This window comes from Euphorbia lathyris, chromosome 9 (assembly GCF_963576675.1).
Source record: "Euphorbia lathyris chromosome 9, ddEupLath1.1, whole genome shotgun sequence".
Taxonomy (NCBI): Eukaryota; Viridiplantae; Streptophyta; class Magnoliopsida; order Malpighiales; family Euphorbiaceae; genus Euphorbia; species Euphorbia lathyris.
This window is the reverse complement of record NC_088918.1, coordinates 29,609,169-29,623,585: the sequence shown is the minus strand read 5'-3', so window position 1 is coordinate 29,623,585 and position 14,417 is coordinate 29,609,169. Positions and strand designations below refer to the sequence as shown.

The window sequence follows — 14,417 nt, the reverse complement described above, 5'->3', positions numbered from 1 at the left end:
TATCCTCAGGCTGCATCCGGTATCAAGTACCAAAAGATTCAGACTGTGAAATTTCAATATAAAACATACCAGATGTTGAAGTCCCAGCTTCTTCCCCTTTTGAGGAAGGCTAGGTACACCAACAGTTTCTTTTCCAATGCCCGTCTTTACCACAGAAGTGGCACTCTCCTTTGGGCTTCTTCACTTCCTTTCCCTTAGCTTTGTAGGGCACGACTTTCTTACCTTTCTTGGGATAATTCCCTTTCCTTTCTTTGATCCCTCAATGACAAGAGCCGGTATGGCTTTGTCTTTCTTCATATGGGGCTCAACTGACTTGAGCATATTTGCAAGCTCTTCAAGAGAGGTTTGCAAGTCATTCATCTAATAGTTCATGATGAACTGTGAATAACTCTCTGGGAGGGATTGAAGAATTAAGTCTACGCTTAATTCGTTATCCATCACAAATCCAATACTAGAAAGTTTGGTAATGTAGCCAATCATCTTGACACAATGTGTCATGACAGATGTGCCCTCTTGCATCCTGCAATGATATAGCAACTTGGATATCTCGTAGCGTTCGCACCTGGTCCGTTTCCCAAACAATTCCTTTAGGTGCATGGTGATGGAATAGGCATCCATTTTCTCATGTTGCCTTTGTAATTCCGGTGTCATCGATGCAAGTATGATGCATTCGGCATGATCATCATCAGCATTGTGCTTCCGGTAAGCATCAATTTCCTCAATGGGAACATCATCAGCAGGGACAGGGGGTATCGATGTATCAAGTACATACCCTATTTTATCGAACTTCAAAACGATTTTGAGGTTACGAAACCAGTCGGTGAAGTTTGAACCATTCAATTTGTTATCGGTAAGAATGTTTTGCAGATTGGTGTTAGTCATGATTTTAAGAGTGTTTTACTTTAAAACTTGAGATGTGAGAAAGAGTAAACGTATGTTATTCATTTGCTTAAAGTATATCAATCTAAAATTATAGGCCTTTTAGTTTATTTTAGATCGCTCCCACTATTTTGCCAAATTAATAGCCCTCCATATTAATTCGAAGAATTTCACAAATCCTTTAGTGAGCTAGGATCCTAACTCCTGAGATTTCACCTTGAGTTTACTCAACAAGCTAGTCTCATTCATTAGGTAGATTCATGTAATCAATCACATCTTTAATGTGATTCCTAGGTTATTGGGTTACTAACCACATTAGTAACTAATATGCTATTCATATTAATCCCAAACGTCTTGCCCATTAGTTTATGACAACATGAGTTTACTCATCCAATTATCATAATCTAATTTAAGTATTACCCCATATTCATGAAAAATGATTTTCGATAATTCAGGTGTTACCGAAAGGACCCCGAGCTTGAGTTTACTCAACAACCCAAAGGCCCTCAGCACTGCCGGCTGAATTATAATATTAGGGATGGGCAACCGATTTTAATAACTTGTTTATTTACTTAACTTTTTAATGAGGGATTTTGTTTTAGGTCTCATAATCTAACTTAGTCTTGATTTGCTTTAGCATACATCAGACACATACATTCACATACATTGGCGTTATGGACATATCATCTAAATTATTCCGTCGAGCCAGAGACGGAATAAAAGGGCAAACCTAAGGAAATACTAACTATTACATATTTCTCTTTAGGTCCTCCGTCTTCTCCATGACGCCTTGAAATTACATATTAATTTCTATACTACTAAAGAAAACTTCAATTGAATTGAAGGGAATCAGATGAGAGGAGAAATTACAATAGATAGTAGAAAGGCAGGACTCGCAGGCCCTATTTCAAAAATACCAAAAGACTAAAGAGGGTCCAAATATGTCCATAACTCCAAACATGCATAGACTCAATTAAATAAATTTAATTGGTTGATTACATAACTATCTTATGTAATATTTATGTTAATCGCATTAACTTATCAAATTAACTTCCATCCAATTTTACTTCTAATAGTTTCGTATTTTTTATATTAATTTTTAGATTAATATAACTATACAAAACTTTAATTATGCACGTCCCAATTATTTTGATTTTAATTCATTTAACATTTTGATTTACAAATTGGTAAAACTTTTAAACAAATTTTCATTCGATAATCAAAACAGAAAACTATCAATTTCTGAAACATATATATTTAAATATAAAAACGATTTTAAATATATATATATATCAGTTCTAAAACGGTTTTAAATTTAAATATAAAAACGATTTTAAATATATATATATATCAGTTCTAAAACGGTTTTAAAACGATTTTCAGAAAATAGGAAAAACTACTATAGATTTCCGTTTTATCTTTAGAATTAATAAAACTGATTTTATCAATCTAACTATAAAACTAATAGATTTTGTTATGATGATTATCAATAAAAATAATTAGGAACATACGCACAATCTATTTTAATTAACAATTAATTAAAACTTATTTATCTTTAGAATTAATTAATCAAAACAATTTGTTAATTGATCCTAACTATAAATATTTATTCAATCCTATTGAAAACTTCAAAATTTTCATATATGAAATAACGGATTTAACGATGGCTCTGATACCACTGTTGGAAATTAGGCTAAGATATAGCAGCGGAAATATAAATTTTTTAACCTATTTCCATTTAACCACAAGATCCGTTAACCGTTATTTCATATAAAGAAGGATAAGAAGAAATACCTTTTAGAAGTTCTATCTACCGTTGCAAACGAAGTGCCCACAACTTCAAAAGAGATAGAAACTGTCTACCAATCTGCCCCTATCCGAAACAGACCTTCCAGACCTCCGAACGACAATCCCTTCGGTGGAAACGTGGAAGAATATGTCTAGAAGCTCCTGTCCAAAAATCGCGACGATCCGACGGTTCAATCTCCGGGAATCCGCGAAATCGTGAACTGACCTGATTTAGGAGTAGTAAAACGAATTTCTCCCTTTTGTTTGTTTTTCTTCTTAGAGTTCCCAAACACGAAATAAAACACGGGAAGATTAATTTGGAATCAACCGTTGAATAGCAACCAAAGTAGATTGCCTCTAACTAATCAACACAAGATCAAGGATAAAAGAAATAGATGAAAATCAATTGATCAAACGAAGCCGTAGAGAAATCTCGTCCTCGAACTAGGGGTGTCGAATTTTCTCTCTCTTGGACTAGGTGAATTTCGAAAATCACAAGTAGGGTATAGCTTGCTTGGATTTCGAAAATCTCAAGGGAAGGGGTATTTATAATCTCTTGTATCTAATCCCTAGTTAGATAGAATTAGGTTACTGAATAGGAATTCCATTCAGAATAGAATTCCTAATTATTATCTCACTATATATCTAATATATTAAGGATAGTAATAATAACCTTATTGGATAATAATAGGAGTATATTAATCTAATTAAAACTCCTAACTTAATTATCTCTTAATTAATTTAATTTATATTCCTAATCTAATTAGGATTAACAAAATCAAATTAATTATTCATGTATATCACTACATGAATTTCGACCCCCTTATGTCCATGGGCCTTATTAGGCTCAATTGGGCTTCTATCAATTAATTAACATCTATCTCTCTTTTAGGTTCCAAGTCTTATGTGTGATCCATTAGGTTCTTATTGCTTCTAGCCGTATGCAACGTTATTAAATTAATTTTCAAAGAATTATATTTAATCTTTGCATAACGGAATGATGTACAGAGTATGTGATTAGCAAGTCCGTAATCATTCCCCCAGAGCTATAAGAAGACAGGTTGATTCTGTCGTTAACCTTTCCGTATTAGTTACAGTATAATTCGATCCTTTATCAACTACATCCTTGAACTGAATCTTATGACTATGGGTGATGTCAAGTCACATATAGCGAGACGTTCGTTTTACTTGTACAGGCCGAGTCAACTCAAAAAGATAGGTTAAGTGAAATCTGTATTTCTTACTCTTAAGTTATCACCTTGCAAGGATTTAGAGTCGAGTCTTCCACAAGCGATCCATGGATGTATCTCCCATTTATCGGGAGTGATAAATGCTCAATCCAATATATAACGACTCCGTAATTACTTCCTGTGATACCCAATGTCTACTGTTCACACCCCAGAGTCATCTCTGTTAAGGATCGTGTTACACCAGAGTCAAAGCATCACATTCCGTAATCCAGAATACCAATTAATATTCCTTTGAGTCTGAGGATTAGTTATACCTATTAATACCAATGAGATGAACATGTGACAAAGATGAATCTACCCATCCTGTTATCTCAAATTGGATCCCCAATCCTAATGAACAACGTTTCATCGGATCTATGTAACTGTCCAGATATCTGTATATATGAAGCTTGTGAGATCAGCTTTCTGTCGGACAGAAGACATTGTTACATACAAGTCTCAACAGTGATATGTCAATCCCAAACATATCACTTGACTTGGGGTGGTTTTAAGTTTATCAGTTTACTATAAAGTTTTGTCTCACTTCATGCTTGTATGAACACTTTATAATCACTTTAAATAAACTTACGGATTTCCTTTTATTAGACTTTATTTAGTGCTTAAAAGGGATTGCCTTTATATAGTTATAAAACATATATCTCATTAAACAAATGATATAAAGAACAATTCATTTACATTAAGTTTGTATCCTAGAACAATTGTCTATAGGACACTAAACCTCAACAAAAAGTACTTCTGGTTATTGTTTCAGCTTTGGTTCTGGAATTTTTTCATGGTGCTCAAAGAAACAAGAGTTAATAGCTCAGTCAACGGCTAAGGCTAAATACATAGCTGCTATATCAGCTGCAAATCAGGCTATTTGGCTAAGGAAACTAATGAATGACTTGCACATGGTGCAAAAGGCAATCACACAAATTTTTGTGGATAACCAAGCTGCAATTTCAATTGCAAAGGATCCAGTATTTCACAACAAAACAAATAATTTCAAGATAAAGTTTTATTTCCTTTGAGAAGTACAACAACAAGGCGAGGTGCATTTAATTCATTGCAAGACAGAAGAGCAAAGTGCTGATATTCTAACAAAAGCACTTCCTAAAGCAAGGTTCGAGTTTCTCAGAAGCAAACTCGGTGTATGCAACCTTAGAGTCAAGGAGGAGTATTGAAATGTATGACTCTAAGTTGCTATTGATTGTGGTTTGAAAGTGTCAAGCATCAGTTAGTCTTTGACCTGATCTTTATGCTTATTTTTAGGATATTAGTTTCTAATTTGATTTAGCAGATTTTCTGGAGAATTAAGTTTTTCTTTAACTGTATAAATATGTGATTTCCATGCTCAATAAAATTAATCTTTTCAATCTCAATTCCTCTGTTATTTACATTCTCATATCTACATAAACGCCATGAAAAAAATGCCTATGGAGAAAGATTGAAGTTATGTCGTCAGAATCTGTTATATGCTCAAAGATCTCCATTTTATGAGCGATTTGAAAGGCTTAAAGCTACAAATTTAACTATGCAACTTATGGTAAATTACAATCATACAAAAGTCGAGGATTCTACAATTATCCATTACCAGAACTACAAATTATGTTCTATTATAGACTTAAAGGGATAACACTAGCAAGAAAGAATCTATACAATTATAACAAATTGGTGAACCTAGAGACAAAACTGTTGTTCTGAAGAACATAGTAACTCAAAATAAGCACACATAAACACCTATCCCTATAGTTCTATTTTTTACAATGGTTTCTTTAAAATTTAAGATAACCTAATACTCCTTAACCCATTGAAAAATTATACACTTAATAACAACTTCAGAAGTAGGAAACACATCAACTACTTTTGAAGACCTATATTCCTTGCCGATTTTACCTGCATGTCTATGAAATTCTTCAATTCTTATTTCCAGGAAATACAAATGGTATGCTTCTCTATCTCTCATAGTTTTATCTCTCTAAGATCTCGGTCTCAATCTTCTCTCTTTGTCTCTTTTTCCCTTTGTTCTTTTCAAAAATTGAAATAAGAAAAATCCCAAATCCTTCATTTAGCTATTTGTCTCTCTTAATTCCATCTTCGAATCTAACGGAGGTGCTTCTCTTACTCTCTTCATTCTAGTTTTCTTTCCCTAAGTTGTCGCTTTCTCTCATATCTCTATCTCGATTCAGTTATTTTAGCGATTATTAAATTGTTTTGTCTTAAAAATTGAAATTGAGAAAGTGTTTTAATTCATGGATACAATAGTTATTTATTAACCATTGGAAATCCAATGGTTAATGACCACACACTGCTTGCACTTTAAGGTGCATGTGATCAGAACTGTGCCTGACATATACTAAAAGTGACTATTTTAATACAAATATAAAAGTTGAGTGACTAATAGTACATTTAACCGTATTTATCTCATTCATGTACTTTAATTTTTCCTCAAATTTTGATTATTAAAAAAATGACGGTTTTATTAGCAATGTATTACACGCACCAGTAAAAATTTTGTGATCTAACTGTAACCTAATTGTATTATTGCTAAATTCATCATGAGCCCACTTGACTAAAAAATGGTGACTAGTCATTTAAATTTTAAAAATATCTCATTAGTAATTTAAACCTAATATAATATGACTAACTTTAATGGATTGCTAAATACCGCTATCAAATTACTTATCATCGCCCCCTCTTGGATATTTTTGCCTTTTTCATTTTTTCATTGAAAAACTGAAATTCTCTCTCTAATCCCTTTCAAAATAAAAAAACCGAACAACATTCATGGCTGATCAACACGGCAAAGGAAAAGGACTAATGATCCCTCATGTAAGTTTTTTTTTTGAAAATTGAATCGAAAACATGAGTTCCGTCTCTTGATTCGAAGATAGAACCCGTCGAATATATCATAGGCGGGTGAAACCCCCGCCTGCCGTAGGGGCGGGCAGATGACCTATCCGCCCGCTCCCAAGGCAAACGGGTGAACTACCCGTTTACCCTAGGACGGGCGATGTGTCACCCATCCTCCCCAAGGGCAAACAGATGAATTACTCGTTTGCCCCTAGGGCGGGCAGTGTGTTTCACCCGTCTGCCCCCAAATAGCAAATAGTGTGAAACACCCGCCTGCCCCCAAGGGCAAACAGATGTTTCGTCCGAAATTGGAAAAAAGCCAATACCGACTTACTGAAACGTCTGATTATTGTTTTAACGTTAAATTTGTATTTATCTATCAACGTAAGTTTTGAAATATATTAAAGTTAATAAGAACGTAACTCAATTAGACAAATTACTAATCTGGATGGAGTACATAATAACAGAAATCCTTAGGGTTTAGGGACAAATTTCAATTAACGTAAATACGAACTGACGTTATTCAATTTTTTTTCAGACTTTTAAGATTGGCGGTAGTTTCGGACAACGACATAATACCAATCATGTTGTCACTGCCTCCGCTCGGAGGAAAGGGGACCAACAGAGACTGATGGTGGACGCTTAGAAGGCACACGTGGCAGATGATCAGCATGTTAAAGCTGATCAGCATGATGATGTTGATATGGACATAAATGACTCAGATCATGCACGTGACGAAATGATCCCACCTCCTCAGTTGACGAGGGGTCGAGGCTGCCAATTTGTTGTTGCTAAAAGTGTGCATGTGTCAGATAGGGCTGAATACCCGTGGTATGCGCTGGGTCTATCTAATGCCTCATTTCGGAGAAGCTCGTATATATCTTTCTTCCTAAGTGGCTTTCATCATCCTCTTCTTTCGGTTTATTCTTGTCTGAATGCCTGTTATGATCAACTGGAGGTTTTTTAGGAGATCATCATCTACTTTTGCTTCGCCCTTTGGACTGGTTTCTCCGCTTGTTTTTGGGACCTTTTGCTTTTTTATGTCTCAGAGGGGTTCTCGGTCGGGAATATCTTTTTGTGGGGGAGAGGCTTCGAGAACAATCCTCCAGAGTTTTCATGGGCTGTCGGCTAGATTCTACCGTGTAATTGAGGTTGTTCCGCGTGTCCTCTTTGTATTTCCTCAGTTGTTGTTTGAGGTCTGCCATCTCTCTCTCATGCGCAGCTTTTGCATCATCTATCTTTTTTTGCATCGTGACTAAATTCTTCCCGAACCGTCGAGAAACTTCATTCGCCAAAAGTTGGTATGAGGTTTCAACTATGTTGGCGCTCTGTTTCCTTGTTAGCTTCGTCTCCATTATTATGATGGACCTTTGACTCAATATGACTGGATTCAGACATCTCTAAATGATCTGATTTATCGTTATTTTCCAAATCACTGCACCAATAATAACCATGTATCCAAGCCTTGACTAATTGTCTGGTCCGTCTTGTTGAATCTTCCATGTATTGACCTGTAACATAAAACTAAGGTTAGAGAGGGGCTGAAATCCCATGAACCCGCTCCGATGCCTAAGTCAATCAAGTGCTTAGAAAGGATTGAAAAGTATGGACTAATTGTGAGATAATAGTTAACGTACCATATGTTGTGGTTATACCTGTCTATATATAGGATTCAGACCAAATCCTTCACTTGCTAGAAGTCCTTCTAGACGGGATTTTCTTCTCATATTAGGAGTCTTGTCGTAGGATAAGTCATTTACCATGTGGAACTCTAGTTGTTCCGAACATTCCCTTATAGGGGAACAGAAGCTTCTAAAGGTCATGAATGTTTGTTTTATCACACATGGTATAATAATGTTTGAGGGCTGTCATGATAGCATGTGTATGATGTCATTTTGCATGATATCATAAAGAACACAATTTTAATATATGCAACTAAAACTTGGAAGTAGTGTAACATCATAACCATATTCGGCACAATAATATGAACAACGTACATAATTTATATTATTGACAAAAGGAATTGTGATTTGACTCCCTCTTAACAACATAATACATCCACAAGTTTAAACCAATAAATCACAACTACTAATGTACGTACGAAAATAATTAATTAAAGAAAAGAAACTAGTAAGAGCATCCCTAATGGTGGAAGGTTGCACACACTATAACTATTCCGCATCATCAATTTATAACAAACCTCTCTTCAAAAAACCTTCTACCAATTCGTTACTATCATTACTTTTCAATGAATTTCACATATAATATAATATTATATATTTCTTTTAATTTTAATCAATTAACATATTCTATATTAATAATATGCTTATCCTCCATTTCCAGCTTGGATTATTTGAAAGAGAGCAATAATAAAATTTATTAAGTTATGCTACAGAAAATAAATTTACGCCAACGAGGATTGGTCCACGTGGTAAGAAATTGAATCACTGTTTATCAGCTTTGAGGTTCGATTCCCCACTCATCAACGTGCCATAGACGATTGAGTATCACGCCTACTTCTCCTTTGCTAGATAAAAGCATGTCAAGTTCATTCTCTATGTAGCGCGTGCAACTTGATTCTATAGAGTTTATAAATGTAATGGTGGAGGTCTCTTGAAAAATTTCAAATTAACCAACAATGCAATGTAAGAATTTAGATTTTTTTTTTTTTTATAGAAATTAGAAATTAGAATTTAGAGTTAGAGTTGCTCTAAAATGAATCAATTAGTGCAACAATATAATAAGTACATAAAATAAGAATGTTTATACTTTGAATTATAAACAACAAAATATTAGCACCCTTTGCCACTATAGTCTATAAACAACAATGGAAATTGAATTGAGTTGAGTGCTCCACCAGTTTATTAAGTTGCAGAAACTAATTTAATAATCTAATCCATTCATTAATCAATATGATGAAGTTCAGCTGAACTGCACTCAGTTTATCTTATTGATATCTGCCGCATTACTAAGCTGATTGCAGCTAATGGAATTAAAACGGTGGAGGAGATCGCCGGTACAACGAAGGACCAGTGACTGTAGATAAGTGGACGGAGAACGACGGCGATGGACAAGGTTGAGATTGTGTTTTTGGTGGAGGAGATGGTATTAAAAGAAATAAAAAATCCCCTTTAGGGCTATTTTTAATTGATGATTACGATAAATGGAAGCCACTTGGCAGAATCTGAGCGAAAGTTCTTTAATTGAAGTGGAACACACACTAAAATCCCGATTACGAGTCTTGGAAATTCCCGAAACAACAGAACAAAGAAAAAGGCGGCCAAAAGTTGATATGCAAATGACAAAGTCGAATCATTACTCATTCATACCACCATTTTATTTTATCTGTAACCCTGAAAGGTTGAAGCTCTGGAAGTGAAGTAATTCAGCAGCAGAAGATTATAAAGATATGGCGGAGGAAGAGGCGCAGTCGGAGTCGGAGTCGGCTGTAAACCAACAAGAGAAAGAGGCAGAGCCTCCTTCATCCCCAGAGCTTCCTCACTCTAAATCTCTCATTAGATATTTGTATGTTGCCCAGTTCTTAGCAAGATGGGATGCCAGGTTCTCTCTTTTTCTCCTTCATCTAACTGTGCTCTCTTTATTGAATAATTTAATTGGTCTTTCTGCTGTTTATGGATATTCAATTTTAAATTAGGTTTCATAAGCTATTTTATCATTTCTATGATTCTAGTTGTTAATTAATTAATTAATTAATTTGTTTTTGTATTCTCTTTCCTGACTCTGAAACTACTTGCTTGGAACTTCAACACTTGTGACCTTTTCTTTTCTTATTATTTATTTTCCCCATGAATGTCATTTCTTTTGTCTGATTACCCAAAAGGGTTAATGAAGGGGGTTTTGGTTGTTTGCAGAATGTGGGAATTCTCTGTTGGTCTGTATATGATCACTCTCTGGCCAAATTCATTACTCCTTGCTGCTATTTATGGAGCTATCGAATCTGCCTCTACTGCATTGTTTGGTCCCATAGTTGGACAATTGGCTGAGAAGTTGACATATCTTAAGGTTTGTTTATTATTCAATGCTAATTAATAAAAATGAAAATTTCAGTTTATGGGCTTCAGAATAAGGCAATTCGAACAGGGTGTTTTGTTAACTGGCAAATTTATCAACTTCTACTATAATATGAACACCTTAGGTAGCATGAGGTCCATTCACTTATTCATTGATCTTTGACTATGTAAGGGGAAGAAACGCACCAAATTGGATTAAGATTTAGTATGCAAATTTACCAAAAGTGGAACTAAAAGCCAGGAGATTAAAAAGAGAGAGAATACAATAAAAATACAAGTAATTAAGGAGTCAGCCGACCTTTTCGGGATAGAAAAACGAGTAAAACATGCAATGCAAAGCAAAAGCTTAAATGATGGTGTAATGCATTGGTTTGCAGGTTCTTCGAATATGGTTGGTGACCCAGAATCTGTCCTTTATAATTGCTGGATGCTCAGTAATTGCATTACTAGTCCTTCCAAACTTGAAGTCAACCAATTTCACAGCATTCATCTTTCTTGTTATTTTAACCAACGTTTCTGGAGCCATTGGTGCTCTATCCACCCTTGCTGGTACCATCTTGATAGAACGAGAATGGTAATTTTTCAAAGTAAATTTTGATATTGGAGTGGAATTCCTATTAGATTAATAATTATCGAAATTTGTACAGGGTAGTGGTAATATCAGAAGGTCATCCTCCAAATGTACTAACAAGGATGAATTCAGTTATCCGACGAATTGATTTAATTTGCAAGCTCCTTGCTCCAGTCCTTTCAGGGTTCATAATCAGCTTTGTCTCAGTGAAAGCCTCGGCTATGGTTTTAGCCCTCTGGAACACTACAGCAGTGTGGCTGGAGTATTGGCTTTTTACATCTGTGTATAAAGGGATTCCAGCTTTAGGTGAAAGTAGCAAAAGGAGGATTGCAAGACTTTCTCCAAATAATATGGAAGAGAGCATGCCTAGTACCAGTAAAGAGCCAGAGAACTTGCATCCTCAAATTGTAGCATCAGTGAAAAAGGGATGGAGAAAGAAATTAACTGAATACATTTCCAAGGCGTCTTTTGTTGATGCTTGGAAAGTGTATTTACGACAAGATGTTGTGCTTCCTGGACTATCTCTTGCTCTATTGTATTTCACAGTTCTCAGGTTATGCTCTATCTGTGAATTTGCTTTTCTCTTTCTATGTTTTTCTGTGTTATAAGTCTTATACTGCTTGCTAAGACTTTGTTTACAAACTTATAGATGTTGTAGTTTTGTAAATTTGATTCCAATTAATTTCATTGTTCCAGCTTCGGCACGTTGATGACAGCTACATTGAAATGGGAAGGTATACCTGCATTTGTAATTGGTATAGGGCGTGGAATAAGTGCTATAATTGGAATAGCAGCAACCATCGCATACCCGATATTGCATTCTCGCATTTTAACTCTGAGAACTGGACTATGGTCTATCTGGTCTCAGGTACTAATTGATGCCTGAAACACCTTATAGTCATTCCTTTATCATTATCTTCAACACTTTTGTATTGCTCATGCAGTGGAGCTGCCTCTTAATATGTGTTGCTTCAATATGGGTTCACAATCGTCATTTGTCAGCATATATGCTCATGGCTGGAGTGGCAACATCTCGACTAGGCTTGTGGATGTTCGACTTATCCGTTATTCAGCAAATGCAGGTGAGAACAACAATTGGAAACAACAGCGATTTTTTCTTTTCCATCTTCATTTATTTCTCGTCTTTGTTGGGCAGGATCATGTTGGTGAATCGGATCGTTGTGTCGTTGGAGGTGTCCAGAATTCTCTTCAATCTATTCTCGACTTACTAGGTTATGTGATGGGTATAATCATTTCCAATCCACGGGTAATCTATTCTTGACTTTTATGCATCAGTAGGACATATATTAGATGATAAAATCAGCTCTTCCTTTTCATATAATCATACAAATTAAGTCAGTGTTATTTGATGTGTAGGATTTCTGGGAATTGACATTATTATCATTTGCGATATCAACATTAGCTGCATTGCTCTATAGCGTGCATCTTTTTCGTGTTCGAAAGCACCTCTTCCATTTCGACAAGTTCAAATGTTGGTGAAATGTTCAGGTGGAGACTTCAAGGAAGAAAATTGTCAACAACTCTTCCATTGAGTTCTTCGTCAATAACGGTTTCATAGATTGAGCCGTTAGTTAATAGGACGAACATTAAATTCGGTTAAAAGCATGTGACTTATTTGATCTGACGCAAGGTTTAGGCGCTAGTCGTGTGGATAGAGTCCTCGAGAATGCAGATAAACTTATAGAAGATACTCCTTAGTTCTCCTTTATAGCTACATTAAACTAATGCAAATAAAACAAGTCACATGTTTTTAATTGAGTTTGTTGTTTAATGCTAACTGTTTTGTTAATAGGGGGTTTATTATAATTGATTGAACGTTTAATATGTAAAATTAAAATACTATCAGTCTCAATGCATAAAAATAAAAAAAGATTAGGCACCTAAAATGCTTATTTCTTAACGTTTTTGAAGTACTCTGCTCTGCTGCTGATACGTTAGATCTTTCTTAAATGGATTGAATTTGTTACTATTATTTAGTTTTACGTAATAGCATGTGGTTGGTGATCTGACATCCTCATGAATCTTGCCTTTTTTTATAAAAAAAAAAAAAAAATCAATTATACAATAAGCATTAAAAAAATCATTAAGAGGGGCAATCAAGTAATTTACTGTGGTTGTACTTTCTTCCCCAATATTATATGCTCCTTTGTTGATTGGATACAAAGATTGAAAACTAGGTTCATTCCTGTCATGTGTATATAAAAGCTTCAGAGTCCACAACAACAACAACAAAGCCTTAGTCCCGAAATGATTCGGGGTCGGCTAACATGAACCATCATATAAAACCGTGAAAATCAAGTCGTGTCAGCGACACAGATTCGCTCCCTCCACTCCGTCCTATCCACTACCATATTTTCCTCAATTACCAATAAACTCATATCACTCTCGATCACCCTCCTCCAAGTTTGCTTAGGTCTTCCCCTACCCCTCACCACTACATCCCTTTGCCACTCTTCGGTTCTCCTAACTGGCGCATCAAGCGCTCTACGTCTCACATGGCCAAACCACCTTAGTCGGTTTTCTCTCATTTTATTCTCAATAGATGTGACCCCTACTTTTGTCCTAATTATTTCATTACGCACCCGGTCCTTTCTCGTGTGACCACACATCCATCTCAACATACGCATCTCCGCCACCGACATCTTATGGATGTGGCAGTGTTTCACTGCCCAACACTCCGTACCATATAACAATGCTGGTCTAATTGCCGTCCGGTAGAATTTTCCCTTCAATCTATTAGGCATGCCGGGATCACAAAGGAAACCCGTAGCACTCTTCCACTTCGACCAACCAGCTTTAATCCTATGAGCAACATCTCCATCTACTTCTCCATCCGTTTGGATAATAGATCCTAAATACCGGAAGCAATCCGAGGCCTGAACAACTCTCCCATCTAGGATGATTGTCCCTGCCTCCCTACTCCTACGGCCGCTAAACTTACACTCCAAATATTCTGTCTTACTTCGACTCAACTTAAAGCCTCTAGATTCTAGAGTTTGCCTCCATAGTTCCAACTTCATCTCCACTCCTTCTTTCGTCTCCTCA

The 14,417-nt window shown here is 35.6% G+C and overlaps 1 protein-coding gene across 1 annotated transcript; it reads left to right on the top strand.

Annotated features, from left to right (window-relative positions):
* The first annotated feature begins 9,709 nt into the window (after positions 1–9,709).
* On the top strand, positions 9,710–13,282 carry LOC136207159 (solute carrier family 40 member 2-like). The gene is made up of 8 exons (XM_065998444.1): positions 9,710–10,310; positions 10,622–10,772; positions 11,158–11,354; positions 11,428–11,904; positions 12,048–12,219; positions 12,296–12,433; positions 12,508–12,618; positions 12,729–13,282. Exons 1-8 carry the CDS (start codon positions 10,159–10,161, stop codon positions 12,849–12,851), a joined length of 1,521 nt encoding a protein of 506 aa, XP_065854516.1. The 5' UTR covers positions 9,710–10,158; the 3' UTR covers positions 12,852–13,282.
* Positions 13,283–14,417: the final 1,135 nt, after the last annotated feature.